Raw genomic sequence first — 26358 nt, 5'->3', positions numbered from 1 at the left:
CTGCATTGGAAGGCAGATTCTTAACCACTGGACCACCAGGGAAGTTAGACCAGAATCCTTGGTTCCTGAGGATACTTCGCCAAATAACACAGTTAACATAAATGTGGAGCAGCCTCATTTTAAACCAGTATCAGGATGCATCACATGGTATCGAGTTTCACGCCCTAACCACTCTCTGTGTAACCTGTCTGATGGTGGAGGCCAAGCTCAGCCTTTTGGCCACACTGACTCCACACCAAGGGAAGGAAAAACAAAAATGACTCTACAGGCTGTTCAGGGTCACTGGTAGAAACTAAATTATACTATCCTGGTCAACCAACTGCCATCTTTAGCCAGGATTCCAGGACGGTTTATAAATTTACTATCTCACAGTTATTTAGGAGACTTTTTCAAGGGCATTCGGGACCTTCAAGAATTCTCCTCCACTAGGTTTACGACACCTCGAGGAATTTGCCTACACCAAACTGCTTCTGAACAAACAGATATGAAATCAGTCTTTTGAATTTTAAATCAGAATACAAAGATTTCTCTTTGAAAAGAACCTCAGAGTTGACCAGTTACAAACAACATACAATCAAATTTTATAAGAGGCAAAAATTGCAGTAACAGATACTGAAGGATACATTACTTCAAAGAAGAGGAAACACAAGAAGCAAGTCGTGACAATCTTTTTATTGTTTATTGAAAAATACAGGTCTGGAAAGAGTCTACTGCATTGTGTACTGAACGTAAGGTCTGATTCTGCAAGTATACATGACATAACAGTATAACTTATATAAAACGATACATACTGTACACAGAGACAGTGCCCAGTCCTCCAAACACTAAAATTTAATGGGATGAAGCAAAGTCTTATTAAATGAGAAATGTAAACACTGCAATCATAAACAAAGTGCTCTATGAGAAGAACTCTGAAACTGCTTTGTTGTGACATCTGTCTACCTGGAGTTAGGAATGGTTGGGCCTTAGGAAAACTAGGTCAACAAAAAGCTGACACTCTCAAGGAGTTCTTCCCAGGAAGCTGGCTGCTGACACCTGAGACAGTCTGCCATCCTGGCTTCTCTGGAGCCCTCCGGCCCACTCTGACCATTAATCTATGTCTTAGGGTTAGTGTGAGGCCAGTGGGAAGAGGATCAGGTAAGAAGACACTTCTGTCATGACTGCTTGTCCTGCACCAACCCTAACCAATAAGAATACCTAGCATTTTTGACCTGTAACTGCCACTCCCAGCAAAAAATGAAATGTGCTTGAGAAGAAAAATATTAACGTTGGGAACAAATGCCATCTTCTATACAATCTGCAGATACCATTCATTCCTTTCAGCCATGTTTTCACTAAGCTCGCAAAGAGGCTGCTGCTACTCTACTGCCAGTCACACAGGCCACAATCAAGGGTAACAAAATGTCTCCAGCTACAACCACTAACTCAAATGAGTTAAAAAAATAAAATGAAAATTTATTAGAGAACCATAATCAATCTCAATGATTCACACAGCAACAGAGTCAAGCGCTGCAACAACATTCACATTCCACAGTCAACTTTAACTACAGCCTCACTTCCCTCCAAACTGAGAAAGCCCCATGTGGAGGAAAATATACAAGATTTCCACCATCACCTCCTCTCCAAACACTATTAGGGCTCAGAAAGTTCCTTAGAGGTAACAAATGCAAAAAAAGAGAAAAGATAAAAAGAAAGCATACCTCAATATATACACACAACAGAGGAAGGCTGCTCTCCCTCTGGACTTCCTTGGCATCAGGCAAAGCAAGGCTACTTGCAATAACAGTGCCTAAGCTGACTATGGCAACACTCACAAGAGAAATAAGGAGTTACAAAGTTCCTTTATTCATAGGTAATCATGGATTACTAAATAATTACTAAATAATCTTCTGAATTAAAACGACAGTCTCACCATCAAAGAAAATTTTCTTCCTGCCTGAGATGCTTTTATAAATGAGATTTCACAATATCCCAGATTCTTAATGTCAAACTATTAATGCACAGAAGACATCCTCAGAGCTCAAGTATGAGTGATATCAATATTCTCAGATATTTCTACACTTTAAAGATCAGCAAATATTTTACCAGACTATCCATTCAAGAGATACTTGTAAGTCAACCGTTATAACCAACTATATATTTTTCTTATCCTATTCATCAAAGAACACCATGCTCCAACAGGAATGAAGCCCAGTTCAATGGGTGTGTAATTCCCTTCAACTCTCCACAGCAGATTCAGTCTCACTATTCAGGCTCTATGTCCTTGAATCTTCTATGACTCACCTCGTCTAAAGAAAATCTTGTATAAAGGTGGAAAGCTGCAAACCCCAGCAAAAACACTGGTGTCAGTGCTGAAATAAACTTTAGGGGAATAACTATAATTGCTTATGGAACTGTTTATAGTCTTGCTAGAAATCCTACTGCTCCTGAATCCCCAGATTGAAAATTTCAAATAATTTAAACATGAGAAGGGATTTCACTGATAAAGGTCTAGTTCACGTGTAAGGTTCTGCTTCTTAGAATGATGTGTGACTAACCCAAAATACTGGCTGCATTTCCATTTTAAACGTATCTGTCAAATTCTTGTCAAATTCTCCCATCTGTCACCTCATTGGTAAATCCTCTCATTTGCTGCTTCTGTTTCTTTTGGCTGTTCTACTGCACATATGGGATTCACTGAGGTTCTCACTTTAACGTGTCTGGAATTTCCATTTCATACCAACAGCTCCCTAAAAGTCATCCACAGGGAACAATTTCTAGCTTAGTAAAGGCACAATTCCTCTTTACAGAGGAAACCAAAAATGAGTCGTTTGGAAGCTGAACAAACATCTTAGATACTCCTATAAAGGGAATGCTCTATCTGCCAACAAAATCCAGAGACATTTACAAGATCGAAAGATTACATGGACTATGTTAAAAGCATGAATTTGGCAAATTTAAGACACATTCCTAATTTTCCACTGCACTATTTGGGGGGAATGTGCTAGTTAATGTCACAGGAGCAAAGTACAGGCGTCAACACCGCTCTGCTGGCTTGTCCTCCTGCTTTGAGTAAACTTCTGCCAGCTCCAGTGAAGCCTGTCCCAGGGGACATCACTCAGCAACCTGCAGAGCTGCTCAGAGATAGAACAACCCGCTTCAGGTCAACTAGTCCAGCAGTGAGCACTCAGCTGGTAAACACTGCCCCGGGGCAGAGCCCATGAAGAGCCTTAAGCCCAGGACTTACAGAAGTTGCACAAAAATTCTTCGTTTTATATCATCTTCCCAGGAAGTTGGAAAACAATTGGGTTTTAGTTAAAGAAATGGAACCTATGCTCAAAAACAATGCAATGCTTCAAAAAAGCAAAATTGAGACTGGAAAGAGTAGAGAAAAACACAGTCTATTTGTCAAGAGCTTACTTTGGCTAAATGATCATCGTGTCAGTGCAATGTATTACTGTAGTTTGAAGCATGGCCTGCCATGGTCTCATAAAACAGGGTACCAGTGAAGTACATGAAAACAGTTCACAGAGATGATAGCCCTTTAGCCTTCTGTGACTTCAGAACTCGAAAGACACAGGCTAACCAGGATTTATATTCAGATATTCGCTCAGTGCAGACTGAGTTAAGAGACACCAAAACATCTGATTTTTATTCACCTACAGTGTTCTCAGGAAGTTCCTATTTGGGCAGCGATGGTTCTCAACCTGGCTGCACATCGGTGTCATCTAGGAAGCTTTAAAGAATTACCAAGTGCCCAGACCAATTAAATCTGGAGATGGAGCCCAGAGATCAGTATTCTTTGTTTCCCCAGGAAGTTCTAACATGCATAGGCTGCACACTGCAGATGCATCCCTTTCAGAAAGCTGTTCCATGAAAGCCAAATCATGTCTAAATAGTTTGGTTTCTTCTAAATTCCACCAGGAAAAGGGATGTTTAGAAAAAGGCACAGTTGTGCTTCCTCTAATGAGGCAGCTTACTGTTTGAGAAGTGCTGGTTCTTGGAGGTTATCTGGCACGCTGGTTGAAGAGGAGGAAGTCCTTGTCTTGGCAGAGCAGGCAGAGTTTCAGGCTTCGGCAGCTGCCTCCAGAAACAAAGAAGGCCCAGACGCCCGTGAGCACCATGATGATATATGCCAATACCAGATTTAATCCATAATGAGGACTGATGAAGGTCTGCAGAGGGAAAATAAAAGCAACCTTATTAAATATGTGGAATAACCTAAGATAATGGAAATATGGAATACTTTCAATAGTGGTGAAATGCACCAAACATCTGATGTATGTCATGGGCCCACAGACACACAGGAATTAGCCTGGTCAACAGACACTAGCCCAAAAACCTGTGCTTTGCTGTATTCAAAGGGTAACCCTAGAAGGTAATCAGAAGCCAGACCTAATGAAATACCCAATAGAAGATAGATGTTATATAACCAGGGTCCAGTTTATAATCATTTTTGTGTTAACTGGCTCTGAGAATTAAGAAAGTAAGATAAGTCTATGTTGAAAGTGAAAGTGTTAGTCGCTCAGCTGTGTCCAACTCTTTGTGACCCCATGGACTGCAGCCTGCCAGGCCCCTCTGTCCATGGAATTTTCCAGACAACAATACTGGAGTGGACTGTCATCCCTTCTCCAGGGATCATCCCGACCCAGGGATCAAACCTGGGTCTCCTGCATTGCAGGTGATTCTTTACCATCTGAGCCACCCTCTGTAATCAAGCGAACAAGAAGGAACAGCATCTCTTTTTCAGCTGCACAACTGCTTAGGGTTCCAAAAGTTCATTTAAAAAACCACTCATGAGGTTCCACAAGGTACTGGTAAAGACCACAGTGCCTGTCCTAACAGAGCTTATAGCAGTAAGGGAGACAGGTGATGAACGAAGAAACAAATAACTAGCCACAGGGACATCCTCGGCGATCCAGTGGTTAAAAATCTGCCTTCTAATGCAGAGGACATGGGTTCGATCACTGATCAGGGAACTAAGATCTCACATGCCAGGGGACAACTAAGCCTACACGCCACAACTAGAGAGCCTGCACACTGCAATGAAGACCCAGTGCAGCCAAAGTGATAAATAATAAAAAAATTAATAATTACACATTGTGATAAATGCTAGGACAGAATAACTACAACTGAGATGGTGCTAGTAAAGGTTAAGAACAACGTGATCTACTCAGGGTGGACAGGAAGGTGCTGAGAAAACGGCATTTAATCTGAGACTTACAAGAGCAGGTGTGAGCCAGCCTGGTTTAGACTAAGGGAGGGAACCCAAGAAGGGCAAAGAGGTTGGTGCAGCTGAGGATCTGAGAATCGCCATAAACGCTGTGTAAGGATGGAGGGCAAGCACGGCAATAGGAGAGGAAGGCAGGGGCCAGATAGGCATGTTGGTGCTAAGTGTGAATTTTATCCTCAGAACAATGAAGGGGTGCAGAAGGGTTTTAGGTCAGGGAGCTGAACGAGTTTAGATTTTTAAACTGCAGAGAATGGATTCAAGGCAGCTATGGTGAAAGCAGGAATAGTTAAGAAGACTCCTCACTGAATGAGCGGAGTACAGGATGGTGGCTTAGTCCAGGGTGCTGGTGGGAGAGATGGAGAGAGTGGATGACAGGAAGTGACAGGACTTGACTTGCTGTTGGATGGAATGTGAGAGAAACAGAGAGCCCAGGAGTGACTTCCATGGTTCTGGCTTTAAGGAAATGGTGATGCTATTTAATGAGCTAGCCAAGACTTGAGGAACACCAAGCTTAAAAAACTTGGGGAAAGACTAAGCTAGGAGTGATAGGTGGGAACCAAGTCCAAAAAGGACATGCTAAGAGTGGGATGGCTCTGAGATTTCAAAAAGCAGGTGTCAGGGGTGGTTAAGAGCCCATGCTTTCAATGCAGAGGCACAGGTTCAATCCCTGGTTGTGGAACTAAGATCCCAAATGCTGTGATGCATGGTCAAAAAAAAAACAACAAACAAACAGGTGTCAGGTAAGCAGTTAGGTTTATAAGTATGAGGCTCTGAGGAGAGGCCTGGGCTAGAAAGAGAAATACAGCACAGTTCATATATGGTCTTAAAGCCACAGCTATGAACGCGATTACCCACAGAGCTACTGTACAGAGAAGGGAAAAGTGAAGTCAAGCTCCAGTCCTGAGAACAGTTATAAAGTATTTGTGCTGTTTAGTATTGCAAGAGCAAATTAAAAGCACCACCACCACCCTACTGGCTTGACTCATACTGAAAAGAGTTAGCAAAGGCATCTGAGAAGAGCAAGGAGTGGGGTGAGAGGGAACCAGGACAGCGTGATGCAGAAGTCAAAAGAGGAACTGTTTCAAAGAGGGGATGGTCAACTCCTTCTAAAGGCTGCTGAGATGAAAAAAAAAAAACCCAGCATCCTTTAGATATGGAGTGATGGAGGTCCTTTTTGATCTTGAAACATGCAGTCTCAAAAGAGTAGCTGGACAGAAGCCAGAATGCACTAGAAACACGACAGAAATTTCACTGTGATGCAGACTAGGAAAAAAAAGTCATGGCTAGAAAGAGAACTGGCAATACTGAAGAGTTTTATTTAAGATATGTCTAGGGACTTTACTGGTGGTTCCCAGTGGCTAAGACTCTGCACTCCCAAAGCAGGGGCCTGGCTTCGATCCCTGGTCAGGGAACTAGATTCCACATGCTACAACAAAGACCCGGCGCAGCCAAATAAAACAAAAGCAAGCCCCAAACCCAGATATGTCCATGTGCCGGTGAAGAGCGGGTAAGGCTGGTGATGTAGGACAGGAGTAAGGTCGCAAAGAGTTAGGTTTGGAGCCCAAATGGAGGGACTGGCCGTTGACAGGAGAAGGAATACTTTCTCTGCTCGATCAGGATAAGGTGGAGAAATGGGTTCTTTTTAAGAAAGAAGAGGCTCTGATGGGATCAGTTTGTCACCATACACCTCTGCCCGGCAAGGTTTCAGGGGGAGTGCTCCCCAGGCACCCCAGTGTCCTCACCCTCACCCTGCCTGCACATTCCCTTGGGTTAAAGCACTGACCCCTTCCTACCAGCTCTGCCCAGGGTAACAGGCTGATCCTGCAGACAGCACCTTATGCAGGAAGAGTGCTTTTCTCAAGAAGCATCTGTGGGCATGGCAGGCACTGAGCATTTTCTCTTCAGGTTCTCCTTCGGATTCCTCTTAAGAATAATTCTATACCTCAAATCTGCTGAGTTTTAACATACTTTGTAGGGTGCTAAGTTACCTTTCCATCTCTTTTTTAGCTTGTTTCTTTAATAAAATTATCTCCTTTAAACAATTACAGAAACAATACATGATTACTGTAGAAAATTAAAATGTACAAATGAGTAAAATACATTTTAAAACTTGAAATTCAGATAGGCTATTTTTTACACAACATTCAACATTAAGAGAATGTAAAGACAAACCACACTGTAGGAGAAGTTATTAATAATACATATATCTAATAATGCAGAAGGAAATGGCAACCCAATCCACTATTCTTGCCTGGAGAATCCCATGGACAGAGGAGCCTGGCAGGCTACAGTCCCTGGGGTCACAAAGAGTTGGACACGGCTGAAGTGACTAGGCAGGCATATCTAATAAAAGCCTCTTTTAGAGAATACCAAAAAAGAACCTAAAAAAAAAAAAAAAAAAAGACAGACGACCCAGTAGAATGACGGGTAAAGATGTGAACAGGCACATCACAAAAGAGTTATCCAAATGGCTGATAAACATAGGAAGACATGCTCAACTTCATTCACCATCAGGAAAATGAAAATGAAAGCCAAAGTGTATACGACTACACATCCAGTGCTAGATAAGGGTAACAATAGAGGGAACACAATACTAGGTGTTGGTGAAGAGGTGGAGAAAATACAACTCATAAATTAATGGTGGAGTGTAAGTTGACACAACCTCTCTGAAAAAGTGAGTGGTATGAACAATTGACATATGTACACCCCGTGACAATGAATTCTACTCCAGGTATATATCCAAAAGAAACGTGCATACATTTTTACCAAGAGATATACACTAGAATGTTCAAAGCAGTACTGTTCACAATGGTCAAAACCTGGAGACAGCATAAACGCCTCTCTGTTGTGGAGTGGATAAACTACGGTATAGTCATACCGTAGGACACTATTCTGCAAAGAAACAGCAATCAATAGCTATAAACAAATTAATCTCCCAAACAAAGATTGCGCGAAAGGAGTCAGACACAAGAGCAAACACTGTACTGTTCTGTTTAAATAAATACCAAAAGGCAGGGCAAGCTATCGAGTCAGAAGTCAGGACTGTGGTTATCCCTGCGGGAGTCAGGGGCTGGGGGAAGCAGTGAAGTAGCACCAGGAAGCTCATGGGAGCGGATGTTTTAACTTTCATTTGGGTTCGAGTGACATTGGTGTGTTTACACTGCGAAAATTCATCAAGATGTACACACTGGACCTTGGTGGTCTAATGGTTAAGAGTCTGCGCTTCCAATGCAGTGGGTTGATCCGCAGTTGGGGAAATAAGATCCCACATGCTGCTCAGTGAAGCCAAAAGATTAGAAAAAAAAAAAAGATGTACACTTCTGATTTATATACTTTACTGTACATGTGCTATATTCATAAAACTTAAACATTTTCTGAAATCTGTCATTCAGAGACAACTATTGTTAACATTTTGGTATGTAATCTTTCAAATTTTCTGGGTTCTTTTCAATCATCAGAGAGAATAATATAAACTCTTCAGTATTCAACAATAGTTACCGGCCATCTCCTATGTGCCAGGGATTCGGGGATACAAAGATTGACAAGATAAGATCCCATCCTTGATGATCAAACTCTAATTGGAGAAGGAGAGGTAAAAGCTGTATCAAATAAAATGATCCTGGCCAGGGAGAAGGGTTATAACACAGCTGCAGATATAACAGCACGAACAACCTGCGAGCCACACTGGGTCAGTTTAGACTGAGCGTATGATACGAACTACGGGGAGCAGCAAGAGGTAAGTTTAGCACCAGTAAGATTCAGTAAGAGGCTTATGCCAAACAAAGAAGTCTGGGTTTTATTCCACTGGCCTCTACTACAACTCATCACTCTCTTCCTTAATACACTTGGCTTCAGGACACCTGACTCCTGGTTCTCTTCCTACGTCACTAAGTTGCTCCTTCTCAGTCTCCGTGGCTGGCTTCTGCTCTTGCCCCAACCTCAAGGTTGGACTGGCTTCTTCACTTGTCTGCTTAGATTCACTCCCTGTAATGACCTTTTTAAACTTGGATTTCTCTCCCAAACTCCAAATTTTTTCATTCAAATACCCAACTGACATCTCCACCTGGATGTCCAACAGGCACCTCCAAGGTACCAGGCCCAAGGAGGACTCCTGCTCTCCCTCACAAGCTTCTCCATCCCAGCTGATGGCAACTCCATCCTTTGGGTTGCCCAGGCTCAAAATTCTGAAGATGTCCTTGGCTCCTCTTTCTCTCCCTTGCCTTATCCAGTCTGTCAGGAAACAGCTGTTAGCTCTCCCATCAGAAGCACGTCCCGAATCTGGGCATTCCTCATCGTCTCCATTGCTATCTCACCCAAGTTGTCCCCATCCTTCTCTTGACGATTTAATTTCTTCCCCTGTTACGGTTGACTCTGAAAACAGCAGTCAAAGTGAGCCTTTTAAAACGTGATTCAAATCAAGTCCCTGTATTCAACACCCTACAATGAATCCATTTCACTAAGGGTAAAAGCCCAAGCCTTGCATTATCTAGACATGGTTCTCGTTTCCAACCACTACTTCCATCCCCAGTTTCAAATCTATGACAGTATCTCCTACTAACTTCCTCTGGCTCATGGTTCTGGCCACTCTCGCTTCCATAAACATGCCAAGCATGTTCTTTAGTCTTGGGACTTTGCCACTAGCTGTTTAGTTTGTCATGTTCCTTCTCCAGACAGTCACATCACCAACTTCACTTCTTTGCTTAAATGTCACCTTCACAATGAAGCCTACTTTTAACTACCTAGTTTGAAAATTCAACATCCCCAGCCCCTACAATCTAGAATCTTTTTAAATTATTTATTTTGGCTGTACTGGGTCTTAGTTGTATCATGTGAGATCTAGTTCTCTGACCAGGAATCGAACCCAAGTACCCTACAATGGGAGCATAGAGTCTTCCTCACAGGACCACCAGGGAAGTCCCTTGAACCCTTTGAATCCACTCTACTTTCCCTTTTTTCCGACAGCACCAATCAATTTCTAACATATTTCGCTTTAAGACATAACATAATGTCTATTGCTTATTGTCCCTCTCTCTCCACTAGATGGTAAAGGCAGAGTCTTGGTTTCTTCTGTAAATTGTTTTGCTCACCTAGAACAGTGCCTGGAACACAGAAGGCACTCACTGTTTGTCGAATGAATGAATGGTGGACTGGATCCATTGGCTTTTTCTTGCAATTTCCTTTCTGATTATTAAAGTATATACAGTAGAAACTTTTGAATGTGCTGAAAACCATAAAGAATAAAAGAACCCATCCAGAGATGAAAACTGTTAATACTTTAATGCATTCTCTCTCCAATTAATTTTCCATGAAGATTTGACTTTACATAGCTGCCATCATTAGAGAAGGAAACGGCAACCCACTCCAGTACTCTTGCCTGGAAAATTCCATAGATGGAGGAGCCTGGTAGGCTACAGTCCATGGGGTCGTAAAGAGTCGGACACAACTGACCGACTTCACTTTCACTTTTCACTTTCATGCATTGGAGAAGGAAATGGCAACCCATGCCACTGTTTTTGCCTGGAGAATCTCAGGGACAGAGGAGCCTGGTGGGCTGCCGTCTATGAGGTTGCACAGAGTCGGACATGACTGAAGTGACTTAGCAGCAGCAGCTGCCATCATTGGAGAAGGACATGGCAACCCACTCTATATTCTTGCCTGGAGAATCCCAGGGATGGAGGGGCCTGATGGGCTGCCATCTGTGGGGTCGCACAGAGTCGGACACAACTGAAGTGACTTAGCAGCAGCAGCAGCTGCCATCATATTAAGGGCAACTTTAGTATCATATTAAGGGTAACTTTAGTATGACTGAAATGTTTTAGGTAGGGAAGGCAAGAAGATTGTTCTTTAGATAGGTGAGAGAGCAGAGGCCGGAATAAGAAAACTTGATATGAACTCTAAATGGATGGAGAGGAGAGAAATATGAAGCAGGACACCATCAGAAGGAACTTTTCAATACTTTAGGTGAGAAATGATGAAGGTCTAGACGAGGCAATGGCTGGGATCATTCTGATGTAAGTATATGACAAGTTATGATTAAAGTCAGACCAAAGCATTAAACAGTGCTTTAAAAATACACCTAGTCAAGTATCCTTTTCAACTTTCTTTTGAAAACTGGCATTTTAATACCAGTGAGGAGGGATTAAGATGGGTACTCTTTGGGAGGGGGTTTTACATTTTTGGCCATGTGGCATGTTCAGTTCATGTGGCATGTAGGTGGGATCTTAGTTCCCTAACCAGGGGTCAAACCTGAGCCCCCTGCATTGGAAACTTGGGAGTCTTAACCACTGGACGGGAGGGAAGTCCCAGGCACTCTTGATATTAATCAGAATGAGTAACAATATACAACCCTTTTGGAGAGAATTTTAGCAATCTGCATCAACGGCTTTAATATCTTAAAATATTTTAAAATATTCCATTTGACTTCATAACTCCATTCCTTAGAATCTGAACAATTAATTGAAAAAGTTTCATATACAATGATGTTCAAAACAGCTTTCTAATAACCAAAAGTAGAAAAACAAATGATCAATCAGTTAAGCAAACTATAATTTTATGTAATGGTTTAAAAAGCTATTAAAATGTAAATATTAAGAGGATCCATAATAATGCAGAAATTGCTTAAAATGTGTTCCATAAGTATAATGCAAGACTATTTCAGGTTTGACTAACTTAATTAAAAGACACCTACCAAAAAGAAATAGTTTATGAGATCAACCAACAAATTAATAGTTATCTTTCTATAGTAAGACTTGGATGATTTATCTATCATTCATTCATTCTTTTAAATGACTTTTTCTGAATATCCCCATTATCCCATGAGAGTGTATTTCACTTAGAGTGGAAACTATCACTTCAGATATGTGGACTTAAAGCTCCAAAACCCAGTTTGAGCAGAGTAGCAATACTCACCAGGGCTGACACCAGCAGATGGGAAAGAAGAACTACAAGAAGGGTGTACCACTTCTTCTTCTCACAGCCATCGAAAAACACAATGCCCCAGAACACGTGCAGCAGTGTGATCACCAGCGTCATGAAAGCTGGAAGACAGGCAACCATTAGTGCCCAGTCGCAGGTCAGCAGGCCCCAAAGTCCACTGAACACGTCCTTGGATGCAGGTTCTCTCACCCAAGGTGCACTGCACTACTGTGAGGGTTCACCCCCAAATGACACAGGACCCTGACACAACATTTGCTTAAACAGTAATTCTGAAAGCAACATTTCTGAACCAGGGGCCAGCTCTGCAGCAGCTTCTCACCTAGACTGTGAACCAATGGAACAAAAAGTCAACCTGGATCTGGCTTTCAAGGAGTTTCTCTTAGGAACAAAATAATATTACTCTGATATATAATCAGCTTTTCCAAGTTGGCCTTCTGCACTAATCAAGAAACTTTTTTTTTTTTTGGCCACACAGCAAGGTGTGTGGGATCTTAGTTCCCTGACCAGGGATTGAATCCATGCCCCCTGCATTGGAAGCTCAGAGGGAGTCTTTACCACTGGACCGCCAGTGAGGTCCCCAAGAAACTTTTCTAAATTAAAACAAGTGTCTTTGATTTAAACAAGTCTTCTCATTAAAGTGGAATTTCTTCTTGGATCTTTTTTTAAGGTCAGTGGGAGAATAAAAATATTAGAAATTGCAATAATCATCTAAGATTCTTCTTAAGCAATGGAAACTGAATCCGATCAGTACGCACAGGTTTTTCTATGGAATACTGTGTGTGCATGCATGTATGTGTGTGTCCTGCATCCTGGACATTTTTTACTTAAAATGAGCAAGTTACAGGAACTCCTTGGCCACCAAGTGGTTAGGACTCTGTGTTCTCACTGCTGAGGGATGGGGTTTGATCCCTTGTTGGAGAATTAAAATTCCACAAGCCATGAGGCATGGCCAAAAAAAAAGAGAAGAGAGAGTAAGCAAGTTCCATATATTCTGAAAGCTTCAACGTGGGGAGAGGGAAGGCACACAGATTTCTCATTTCCACCATTAACACCCACTATCCTGGCAAAAAGTCAAGTCTGACCATTCTCCTTCACACTGTTGGTAATTCTCCCTTGGCATCTGTGGAGGATAGGGTCTAGGAACCCCTACAGATACCAAGCTCTGCAGATGCTCAAGACCCTTACATAAAATGGCAAATATTTGCATATAACCTATACACTGGCTTCCCTGGTGGCTCAGATGGTAAAAATTCCGCCTGTAATGCAAGAGACCCAGGCTCAATCTGTGGGTCAAGAAGATCCCCTGGAGAAGGGCATGGCAACCCACTCCAGTATTCTTTTCTGGAGAATCCCATGGACAGAGGAGCCTGGTGGACCACAACCATAAGGTCACAATGAATTGGACACGACTCAGTGACTAACGCACACACAACCCATGCACAGCACATCCTCCACCCCCACTGTTTACCTTATTTTACCTCTAGATTACCTATAATACCAATATAATGCAAATGTTATGAAAATAGTTGTGAAAATAGTTGTAAACATAGTGTAAATTCTATGCAAACAGTTGTCAAGTCAGGCAAATACAAGCTTTGCTTTGTGGAATTTTCTGAAATTTCCCTTTCCTGAACATTTTTGATCTGTCGTTGGTTAAATCTGAATGCAAAACCCAAAGATATGGAGGGCTGACTCTGAAGCAATATTCTGAAACAATTAGTCTGTGTTTTTTTTTTTTAATTTAACTTAGTTATTTGGCTGCAATGAGTCTTAGTGTGGCATGAAGGATCTAATTCCTTGACCAGGAATAAAACCTGGACCCCCTGAATTGGGAGTGGTGATTCTTAGAAACTGGACAACCAGGAAAGTCCCAGAAGTTTGTTTTTGAATCAACAGATCACTAACCTTTGAGCATTTGTAATAACAAAATATGTCCATCATTACCAGAATGAATAAACTGTGGTGTATTTACACAATGGAATACTTATGTGTTCTATAATGGTCTCAAGAAAATAATGTTGAGTGGGGGAAAAGCATATTGTGAGAAAATGCCCATATTTCAGTTATACGAAGTCAAAAAGCAAATTATTACAGAGACATAACTGTTGAGGTTGGAGGAAAGCAATTTGTTACATCTAGTGATGGTGTTTCAGCAAATAATGATAAATACTTTACAGGAGAAGGGGGATTAAAAATTTTTTTTGAACAATAGCAGACTAAACTAAAGTGATTTATTTTAATCCCACTGATGATCCTTGAAAAGGCAGTTTCCCTGAAGAGAGATGCCTGGTTGTGTGACAGTGAATAGAGTTGAAAACTACTCTATACACTGTATAGAACTATTGAAAACACCCAGTAGTTTATTTTATGTCAGAAAAGACCAGAGTAGAAACTGATTCACAGACACAGATGTTCACTTTCTAAGGCTTTTCTAAAGCCTGTGTTGGAGAAGACTCTTGAGAGTCCCTTGGACTGCAAGGAGATCCAACCAGTCCATTCTAAAGGAGATCAATCTTGGGTGTTCATTGGAAGGACTGATGCTAAAGCTGAAACTGCAATACTTTGACCATCTCATGCGACGAGTTGACTCACTGGAAAAGACTCTGATGCTGGGAAAGGTTGGGGGCGGGAGGAGAAGGGGACGACAGAGAATGAGATGGCTGGATGGCATCACCGACTCTGTGGACATGAGTTTGAGTGAACTCCGGGAGTTGGTGATGGACAGGGAGGCCTGGAGTGCTGTGATTCATGGGGTCGCGGAGAGTCGGACACAACTGAGCGACTGAACTGAACTGAACTGAACATGTCAATCAAGTGTCAAGAAAAAGCAATGACACCACTCATGTGTCATCTGTTCATCAGCTATGCGAAAGGAAGAACAAAATGGAGTCAGTATTGCTAACAGAGCTCTCTAAATAGAGCCAGGAGGCCATTAAGGAAGTGTGACTTAGGCATAGCTTAGCTGAGATGGAATCTGATATTTTTACCTGATGAAGGCATAAACCTGCCAGAAACTCAAGACACTTCTTAAACCCTTACCCTAAAATAACTCATGACAGTCTACCCACTTAATGGACCACTACCCTAAAACAACATGTGATTCCTTAAGGACAAATATTTTCTGACTTATGTCGATCACAGTTCTTGCCACTCAACTTTTAACAACCTCATAGCCTTTTGTCTTTATAAGGCCCCGACTCTATCTATTTCTTCCGTGGAACTTTCTTTCAAGACTACCCATTTTTGTAAGACTACAAATCTGGGTCTTTCAACCTGCAGTTCTTAAGACTCCAAAACACTCTTCTTATTTGCAGGTTCCTGCATTATCTTCTGTTTGACAGCTCTATTTGCCCTTTCCTCTACGCATTACCATGAATATTGAAACCAGCCAAGCATCCTCCTACGGTCAGTCTGAGAGTTCAGATACTTGGAAAATGCTCTTTGGGACTTTTTAGTTCATTCTCATCTAAAAGAGCAATACTCTGTTTCAGACAAGCATTCTCAAGGAATCACTAGCCTTGAACTTCCTTCCAAATTATAGGTGGGTATTTCTGTATGCAAGGCTCTTTCCTGATAAAAATCCTCTCTGATGGACTGACTCTGTCTCTAAAGTAAAGTCCAAGCATCTCAGGTTAGCATCCACAGCACTCTGTAACCTAGACCCAAAGTACTATCTACTCATCTTCAAACACATCCTACTTGGTAGGAAATCAGAACTCCTACATATACTCTGTCTATGCCGCTATGTTTTCATTTTTCTAATTGACTGTCCCTTTCTCCTGAATCCTCTACCCCTCGCCACCACCCTGCCCTTTTCACCCCATCCAAATCTTACTTCTATTTAACACCTAGCTCAATGCCATCCGCTTAATGAATTCATCCTGACACCTACTCTTTCTTCACACTCCACACACATTTACTGAGCACATAGAGAGTCTGGCCTGAGATGATGCCTACGAGCTCGAGAGTCACACAGTCTTCAGCTGGAATCCTGGTTTCACAGTGTGCCTTCGGGCACGCTATCTGACTCCTCTGAGCTTGTTTCCTTTATTTCCAAAATGCAAATAATGCCCCTGGTTGTTGTGTAGGGAAGAATAGTGCTTTGCAAACTGCAGTTTTTCAATAAATGACAACTACTATGTGCTATGGTGTCTAGATTCAAAGATGAATATAAGCCAGGACCTTCAATTTAGTGAGTTGCACTAACAGGTTGGAAAGTGAAGCAAAGCAGCAAGCAATTATCACACGTTTCCAAGCTTCCTGGGTACCTGCCTATGTTTTAAAATGTATTCTCAGACCGTCTTGGTGGTCCACCGGTAAAGAACCTGCCTGCCAACGCAGGGGCCATGGGTTTGATCCCTGGTCCAAGAAGATTCCACATGCTGTGGAGCAACTAAGTCCATGCGCTGCAGCTACTAAAGTCTGTGCACTCGAAAGCCTGTGCTTCAAAGCAAGAGTGGCCACCAGAACGAGAAGCCTGAGCACCACAGGAAGAGCAGCCCCTGATCACCCCCTGTTCGCTGAAACTAGAGAAAGCCCGAGCATAGCAACAGAGACCCAGCACAGCCAAAAATAAATAAATAAACGAAACACTTAAAATATGCACTCGTTCACTCCTGTAGAATTCTTCTTCATCTGACACTGTAGTACTGCTCTTACATTTACTTTCTTCCCTCCCCTTTTATTAATCCATACAAAGATTTATTAGCACCCACTATGGGCCAGGCTTCCCTGGTGACTTAGGTAAAGAATCTGCCTGCAATGCAGGAGACCTGGGTTCGATCCCTGGGTTGGGAAGACCCCCGGAGGAAGGAATGGCAACCCACTCCAGTATTCCTGCTTGGAGAATTTCATGAACAGAAGAGCCTGGAAGGCTACAGTCCATGGGGTCACAAAGAGTCAGACATGACTGAGCAACTAAGCACATGGCCGGGCAATAGGGCTATCCCAGAGAACAAAACACAGTCCCAAGGAACTTCCTTTTCAGAAAAGAAGCCCATCTTTTCAGTTTACTATGTTTTATTAACACAATACCTAAACAGGATCTCTCAGACATTTATTAAAACACCTGTATTCCTATTTGACTGCTTATTTATTTAGCTAGCACTAGTTCCAAATCGGGAAAGGAGTACATCAAGGCTTTATATTGTCACCCTGCTTATTTAACTTATATGCAGGATACCTCAAGAGAAATGCTGGACTGGATGAAACACAAGCTGGAATCAAGATTCCAAGGAGAAATATCAATAAGCTCAGATATGCGGATTACACCACCCTTATGGCAGAAAGCGAAGAAGAACTGAAGAGCCTCTTGATGAAAATGAAAGAGGAGAGTGAAAAAGTTGGCTTAAAGCTCAACATTCAGAAAACTAAGATCATGGCATCTGGTCCCATTACTTCATGGCAAATAGATGGGGAAACAGTGACAGACTTTATTTTTGGAGCCAGACAGGGAAACAGTGGAAACAGTGGCTGACTTTATTTTTCGGGGCTCCAAAATCACTGCAGATGGTGACTGCAGCCATGAAAGTAAAAGACGCTTGCTCCTTGGAAGAAAAGTTACGACCAACCTAGACAGCATATTAAAAAGCAGAGACATTACTTTGCCAACAAAAGTCCATCTAGTCAAAGCTATGGTTTTTCCAGTAGTCATGTATGGATCTGAGAGCTGGACTATAAAGAAAGCTGAGTGCCAAAGAATTGATGCTTTTGAACTGTGGTGTTGGAGAAGACTCTTGAGAGTCCCTTGGACTGCAAAGAGATCCAAGCAGTTCATCCTAAAGGAAATCAGTCCTGAATATTCATTGGAAGGACTGATGCTGAAGCTGAAACTCCAATACCTGATACAAATAAATGACTCACTGGAAAAGACCCTGATGCTGGGAAAGATTGAAGGCAGGAAGAGAAGGGGACAACAGAGGATGAGATTGTTTGATGGCATCACCAACTCAATGCACATGAGTTTGAGTAAACTCTGGGAGTTGGTGATGGACAGGGAGGCCTGGTGTGCTGCAGTCCATGGGGTCGCAAAGAGTCAGACATGACTGAGCAACAGAACTGAACTGAGTTTCTATTATTAGATGGCTTCTATGGTCATAAGCCTTTACTATTACAATGTGCTGTTTAGATTACTGGGATTTGTTTTTCCTAATTTGTTAGAGGTCCAACAGAAACTGAGACCTGAATATCTAAAATGATTCTGTCCTAGAGCTACATACACACTATTTTGATACTTCTCTCTAGTAAATGATTTAACTACAATTAGAAATGAAGATTTGTTAATAGTATCACTAGGGTACTGTCTGTTATTTATTAAACCTTTCTCATGTCATGTTCCTAAAGATATAAAATTCTAAAAGTCCTTCAATGAATCAATGAATCTAATTCTAAAATTTAGCTTGTTTGTTTTTTTTTTGCCTTACCACACGGCATGCAGGATCTTAGTTCCCCAACTAGGGACTAAACCCAGGAACCCTGCAGTAGAAGCTCAGAGTCCTAACCACTGGACCACCAGGGAATTCCCATTGCTTTGTTCAAAGGACTGCAAGGAGATCCAACCAGTCCATTCTAAAGGAGATCAATCCTGGGTGTTCATTGGAGGGACTGATGCTAAAGCTGAAACTCCAATACTTTGGCCACCTCATGCGATGAGTTGACTCACTGGAAAAGACCCTGATGCTGGGAGGGATTGGGGGCGGGAGGAGAAGGGGACGACAGAGAATGAGATGGCTGGATGGCATCACCAACACGATGGACATGAGTTTGAGTGAATTCCAGGAGTTGGTGATGGACAGGGAGGCCTGGTGTGCTGTGATTCATGGGGTCGCAGAGAGTCGGACATGACTGAGCGACTGAACTGAACTGAACTGAATACTCTTAAAAGTAAAAAAAAAAAAATTCAGGACTTCCCTGGTGGTCCAGTGGCTAAGACTATGTGCTCCCAACACACAGGGCCCCGGGTTCAATCCCTGATCAGGGAACTAGATCCCACATGCCACAACTAAAGATCCTGATGCCACAATGAAGACTGAAGATCCTGAATGTTGCAAGACCTGGCACGGCCAAATTAAATAAAATAAATATTTTTTAAAAAAAGAAAAAATACTTTTCTAAGTTAACTATAAGAATATCAAAATTATGTGCTTTTGTAATCCAGATTAATAAAAAGAGCTTCCATAATTTCTAATATTTGGGAATATCAATCAGAAAGCTGAAGAGTGCTAAGAATTACTGTATATCTGTTTGTGAAACTATAGCTTTCTAGTTTTTTTTGTTTGTTTTTTTAGCTTTCTAGTTTGATAATGGACTTCCTCTTCTAATAATCTTTTACACATTCTCTTGGTAGAGATTGCTTCAATCCAAACTATTTCTAAAGAAAATGTTTCAGCGTTATCTCTAAGAGGCTACATTTACTATTTGATTCATCAATCCTTGTGGAACACAGCCCGAGCGTTCCAGCACACAAACTCGTAACTATCTTCATCTTCACGCTTGTCCCTCTCTCCCTCATTCCCAGTAACTACTTTTCTGTCCTTACAGACAACAGCCTAAAACAGCTACTGATTCTGAGTCCAGCCAGCATGGAAACGGCTCTCTGGCTTCCCCTGCCAACTTCAGAGAATGTCTGTAACCAGGTTAGAGAGCGCCACGGGCTGCTGCTGCTGGGTGGTGGCAACAGCAGGCAGAGGAGGATTTCCCAAAGCCAAGGCTCAAACTCAGCTGCCCAGAGCCAGGATGTCATCACCAAAGGGCTCCTGATTTCTCTTCCCCAGGAAGAGAAGGGTCTAGGGCCTCAAGGTCCTGCAAAGTGACAGCCTCTCCTCTTTCCCTCCTGATTGCAGAAACTCACCAGATCCTAGAGAGATGTCCAGTGACCTAGCCCGAGTCAGGCCCCAGAATGCAACTAGTGCTTTTGAAAATGCTTTTCCTGTAATAAGGATTTAACTTTACATTTTTGCTTTAAAAACTGTAACAGAACTCTGTCATCTAGTTTATTGTAATATATAGATGTACATTTATTAGTAACCAAGTAACATTCTCCCACATTAAGACATTTTGAACGCCATCTCATATAGCCATAAGAAAGCACAGTACTAGCCCTTAATACCAACCAGATCAAAAAGAAAATGTCCTGAAAGCAATCTGAATATAAACAAATATAACTCTATGAAATATCATTTCAGATTTATGAAGATGCTCCTGAAGGACGTTCATGAGCTGAACAGACTGCCAAGGAAACAATGTTATGCTGACAAGCCCCAGAGTCGATGGTGACAAATGATGAAACTCTCTCCTCCAATCAGTGTGGAGAGTCAGCGTTGGGAAGCCCCTTAGATGCTGCCTGATCCAGTCCCCTGTGCAATGAAAAAGTAGATCCCACACAGGGTCCACTTCCAATTACTCCTAGTTTAGGAGCTTATTTCATCACAACAGTCACTGTGGGAAAGTCCCTTCTCAAACCGAACCCAAATCTGGCCTTTTAATTTGGTCATTCTCAAGTGGAATGATTTTGCCCCCAGAGGTCACCTGTCAATGTCTGCAGACATTTTTAGTTGCCATACTGCAGGTGGGGTATTCTGGCTTCTAGTAGATAGAAGCCAGGGATGCTGTTGAACATCCTACAATACACAAGACAGCCACCCGCCCCCCGCCCCAACAGAGAACTCCTAAGGCCAATAGTAACAAGGTTGAGAAACCTTTTACCAGCTCCTGCTTATTAAGAAGCCTAGGAAGGCTCTTTGAAGAAGCAAAAGTCAACTCTTTTTTTTCATATGTGGCACATTAAAAATACTTGAAACTCCCTGTTATAGCTTAACTATTGTCACAAAAATGCTGCATAAGAAACCACGCCAAACTCACTGGCCAAAGCTGCCATTGGGCACATAGGGTGTAAGGCAGTGCTCATAGGAACCTGGGGTACAAGTTCCTAATTCAGTGTGTGGGGGCTCTCAGGATTCTCTTATTAATACTTTGCATGTTGTAAAGCAATTATCCTTCGATTAAAAATAAATTAATTTAAAAAGTACTTTGTATGACTGCTTCATTGACTTTATGAAATTAACGAGGACCTTCCCATGTCTGATTCTGCCCCGGAATGGTTGCAGGTTTACCTTACCCACCATCAGGTTTATCTTTTCTTAAAATGCTTGCTCCAAACAAGCTCTCAAACTTCCACTCCTAAAGCCATATCTAAAGCAAAACCAAGCCCATAAGAACCTGGATGGAGATTTAAATGGAAGTTAGAGGTAACATCTGCAGTTGGATTAGATGTGACTTAACAAAAAAAAAAAAAAAACAGGAGAATCAGGATTACTCCAAACTTTTGCGCCTGAGCAACAGGAAGGATGGAAGTGCTTCAGCTGAGATGAGGGATACCACAAGGTACCCCGCTCTAAAGATGCTGTCCCTCTGTCTTCTGTCCTCCAGAAATGCTGGTAGGTCCGGGATATTGTAAATCATCGTTTCGGTGAATGTAAGGAGAAAGTCCCCTGAGAAATGGAAAAACAGCCTACCATGTGAAACGAGGCACTTCAATTTCAAGATAGAAACATTCAAGAAGATCTTTGTAAATGAAAATATTCAAGTAAATGTTTGGCCAAGAACTTGAGAATGAAAAAGATGGTAAAATCTGATAGCTCCATCTCTTAAAATAAACCTCAAGCTTGATTAATCCCTTAAAAGAACCATGAAGATTTCCAAACATCTATGCGTGTAAGAAAAGTGGTTTGGGGAAACTGAGCTAAAACCTGTTCCAGGAATAGTGTTGGAAAACCTCAGATAACACCAATGAGACGTGTTGCAACGTGAAGGAGATTCCCTCAGAAACTGAGCCATGCAGCCACCCTGAGGGGAACACGGTGACTCTCTTTAGCAGAGCAGGGGAGAGGGAGACAGTGAACTGGACAAGTGGTTCCAGTAGTGATGAGAATCCTTGGTGAGATGTGAGCACAGAGCAGGTCAGTAAATGCCAGGAGCCCAGCCATGGAGCTGCAGAGGATCAGCTGAGGTTACTGAGGAAGGCCAGGCTCATCAATAAAGCTGAAGTCAGGATTTTTTTTTTCTCCTTGCAAATTATTAATATTGGATGTCATGGGTAAATTAATATTCCTATAGAACTAAATGAAGGAAGATACTATGCTGAATGGTATTAAAAAAAAAAGACTACTTTTTCCCAATGCAAATCATCTTTATAGGGTACTATCCTGCTCATCATGGCTATGAAAAAAAAATTCTTGCAAGATTCATTGAAGAAAAAGACACTAAATACACACCAAAAAATAAATAAATGAAAACCACCACCAAATGTTAAAGGCAGCAGTAGATAAAGAAAATAAGGACCAATTCACATGTGAGGATATGACACAGGCCTCGGACTTCTCTGGTGGCCCAGTGGCTAAGATTCCCAATGAGAGGGGCCAAGGTTCAATCCCTGGTCAGGGAACTAGATCCCACATGCTGCCCACTAAAGATCCTGGCATGCTGCAATGAAAACTGAAGATCTTACGTGCCACAACTAAGACAGAATAGCCAAATAAATAAATAAAAGATGATATAAGGCCTGGAGAGACAGAAGCACAAGGCCTCAGGCTGCTTGAGCTGCAAAGGGGTCAGCAGGGCCTCTTCACCCAGCCATGGGAGCAAGGAGACGTCAGTGTCTCAGAAGGTTACGTGGAACACGCGTGGAAGAGCCCCAGCCTGTGGCATTCAGCCACTCTCTGATGCAATTCACTGAACTGCCTGCCTGTGCTCTGCCTAAAGACGGCCACCTGGGCTCCGCAAACTTGGTAATGTATCACAGGCTACTAGAGCCTGTAACAGGCCAAGGCTCGGGGAGACGAAATTTACAAAGTATAACCTTAACATTTTTGGTTATTTGAGCAACTTGAAGGAAAGACTATTACACTACTGATGTAAAGAAAGCCTAGAATGAAAGACAAAGAATACAGCTTTGGTGACAAAGCCAATGACAGTATATGAAGTATCCTTGTGTCACAAGCAGAGATGGTTGGGATCATTTATTATAAGAAATTAAGGCTCTAACAAATTCAGAAAAGGAGAAGAATTGCAGATTAAGCTTTATAGTCACTTATTTTCTCTGTATCATTCATAATGTTAGATCCTCTACCACTTTGGAATTGGTAGTTATTAGAGATAGTTTAAGATCTTCACGACCAAGATAGTCATGATAACGTGATCACTGACCTAGGCCAGACATCTTGGAATGTGAAGTCAAGTGGGCCTTAAAAGCATGACTACGAACAAAGCTAGTGGAGGTGATGGAATTCCAGTTGAGCTATTTCAAATCTTGAAAGATGATGCTATGAAAGTGCTGCACTCAATATGCCAGCAAATTTGGAAGACTCAGCAGTGGCCACAGGACTGGTAAAGGTCAGTCTTCATTCCAATCCCAAAGAAAGGCAATGCCAAAGAATGCTCAAACTACCACACAATTGCACTCATCTCACACGCTAGTAAAATCATGCTCAAAATTCTCCAAGCCAGGCTTCAGCAATATGTGAACCGTGAACTTCCAGATGTTCAAGCAGGTTTTAGAAAAGGCAGAGGCACCAGAGATCAAATCGCCAACATCCGCTGGATCATGGAGAAAGCAAGAGAGTTCCAGAAAAACATCTATTTCTGCTTCATTGACTATGCCAAAGCCTTTGACTGTGTGGATCACAATAAACTGTGGAACATTCTGAAAGAGATGGGAATCCCAGACCACCTGACCTGCCTCTCGAGAAACCTGTATGCAGGTCAGAAAGCAACAGTCAGAACTGTACATGGAACAACAGACTGGTTCCAAATAGGAAAAGGAGTACGTCAAGACTGTATACTGTCACCTTGCTTATTTAACTTATACGCACAGTACATCATGAGGAACACTGGGCTGGAAGATGCACAAGCTGGAATCAAGATTTCTGGGAGAAATATCAATAACCTCAGATATGCAGATGACACTACCCTTATGGCAGAAAGTGAAGAGGAACTAAAAAGCCTCTTGATGAAAGTGAAAGAGGAGAGTGAAAAGGTTGGCTTGAAGCTCAACATTCAGAAAACAAAGATCATGGTATCTGGTCCCATCACTTCATGGGAAATAGATGGAAAAACAGTGGAAACAGTGTCAGACTTTATTTTGGGGGGCTCCAAAATCACTGCAGATGCTGACTGCAGCCATGAAATTAAAAGACGCTTACTCCTTGGAAGGAAAGTTATGACCAACCTTCAGTTCAGTTCAGTTCAGTCGCTCAGTTGTGTCCGACTCTCCACGACCCCACGAATCACAGCACGCCAGGCCTCCCTGTCCATCACCAACTCCCGGAGTTCACTCAAACTCATGTCCACAGAGTCGGTGATGCCATCCAGCCATCTCATTCTCTGTCGTCCCCTTCTCCTCCCGCCCCCAACCTTTCCTGGCATCAGAGTCTTTTCCAGTGAGTCAACTCGTCGCATGAGGTGGCCAAAGTATTGCAGTTTCAGCTTTAGCATCAGTCCTTCCAATGAACACCCAGGATTGATCTCCTTTAGAATGGACTGGTTTGATCTCCTTGCAGTCCAAGGGACTCTCAAGAGTCTTCTCCAGCACCACAGTTCAAAAGCATCAATTCTTCAGTGATCAGCTTTCTTCACAGTCCAACAAAGGTCCATCTAGTCAAGGCTATGGTTGTTCCCGTGGTCATGTATGGATGTGAGAGTTGGACTGTGAAGAAAGCTGATTGCCGAAGAATTGATGCTTTTGAACTGTGGTGCTGGAGAAGACTCTTAAGAGTCCCTTGGACTGCAAGGAGATCCAACCAGTCCATTCTAAAGGAGATCAATCCTGGGTGTTCATTGGAAGGACTGATGCTAAAGCTGAAACTGCAATACTTTGGCCACCTCATGCGACGAGTTGACTCACTGGAAAAGACTCTGATGCTGGGAAAGGTTGGGGGCGGGAGGAGAAGGGGACGACAGAGAATGAGATGGCTGGATGGCATCACCGACTCTGTGGACATGAGTTTGAGTGAACTCCGGGAGTTGGTGATGGACAGGGAGGCCTGGTGTGCTGTGATTCGTGGGGTCGCGGAGAGTCAGACACGACTGAGCGACTGAACTGAACTGAACTGAGAGATAGTTTTTGCACACAAAGTGTTTTCACTTAAAAGTCTAAACATTTAACAAACTGCCACATTATAAAGATTATACTTAAAATACTGTGGGGAAAAAAAGTGAGATGAATAAAAAAAAAAACTCACTGGGTTTCAACAACAAAGATTTATTCTCATGCTCACTGGTCTAGAGGATGACTGTGCTTTGGCTGATCAAGTGAGCCTGGGCTCAGCTGGACAGCTCTGTTGCTGGTACAGCTGGGTTTGGCTTGTCACTGCAGGCTGGGCCCGGGTCTGCTCTATACACGCTCACTCTGTGGTCCAAGCTAAGGGGGCATTAACTACGGGGCATGTTCTCTGGTCCATGACCAGATCCAAAGAGGGCAGAACCAACCATGCAAGTGCTTTTTAAGTCACTGACTGATATCCAGTTAGTGACTTACAGTCACCATTTGGCCAATTCATGTCACAGGACTGAGGTCAAAGTCAGGGGTAGGCAAGTACATTCTAGTCATCATAAGGCAATGGAAGGATGTGGATGTATATTTCTACTACAGCAGAATGACAAATTTGGACAAAAATGGAATCTCCCACATTCCCCTTACTTTCATTTTTCTTCAAGCTCAATATTCCTTTGCCCTTCAATCACATAGCTGCTAGGTTTTTCACCATACGAATGATGTTCTTCTATACCAACTTTAGTGCTTCAGTATTCCTATAAATCACAGTGCTCAGAACTGAACACAAGGACTTCCCTGGTGGTCCACTGGTTGAGAATCTGCCTGCCAATGCAGGAAACACAGGTTCAATCCCTGGTCTGGAAATATTACACACACTGAGTGGGGCAGCTAAGCCCGTGTGCCACAACTACTGAGCCCTAACCACTGAAGCTGGTGCTCCGCAACAAGAGAAGCCACTGCAATGAGAAGCCCACACACTGCAACCAGAGAGTAGCCTCCACTCGCCGCGACGAGAGAAGCCCATGTTCAGTAACGATGACCCAGCACAGCCAAAAATAAGCAAATATAATTACTTTAAAGAAATTAAAAAGAACTGAACATGATACTTTACATGCAATCTGTCTGATACTGACTTCTCCAAATAAAAGTTTTAGTGGCTAAA

At 42.4% G+C, this 26358-nt stretch overlaps 1 protein-coding gene across 2 annotated transcripts in view; it reads right to left on the bottom strand.

Annotated features, from left to right (window-relative positions):
* APH1B (aph-1B gamma-secretase subunit) overlaps positions 1–26358 on the bottom strand; it is a 76734-nt gene that overhangs the window by 34822 nt on the left and 15554 nt on the right. Inside the window, exons 5-6 of one of the 2 annotated variants that reach the window (XM_055437306.2) lie at positions 12122–12249; positions 3960–4154 (exon numbers count right to left, since the gene is read on the bottom strand). In XM_055437306.2, the coding sequence (XP_055293281.1) occupies positions 3987–4154; positions 12122–12249 (296 nt within the window). In that variant the 3' untranslated portion in view covers positions 3960–3986. Of the gene's footprint in view, positions 1–660; positions 4155–12121; positions 12250–26358 lie in introns of those variants that run through there. The other variant, XM_055437304.2, reaches the window with a different exon arrangement.

This window comes from Moschus berezovskii, chromosome 9, assembly GCF_049115385.1.
Source record: "Moschus berezovskii isolate FMDL1 chromosome 9, NW_MosBer_1.0, whole genome shotgun sequence".
Classification (NCBI taxonomy): domain Eukaryota; kingdom Metazoa; phylum Chordata; class Mammalia; order Artiodactyla; family Moschidae; genus Moschus; species Moschus berezovskii.
Note: the sequence above shows the minus strand (reverse complement) of the source record. Positions and strands in the feature narration are given on the sequence as shown.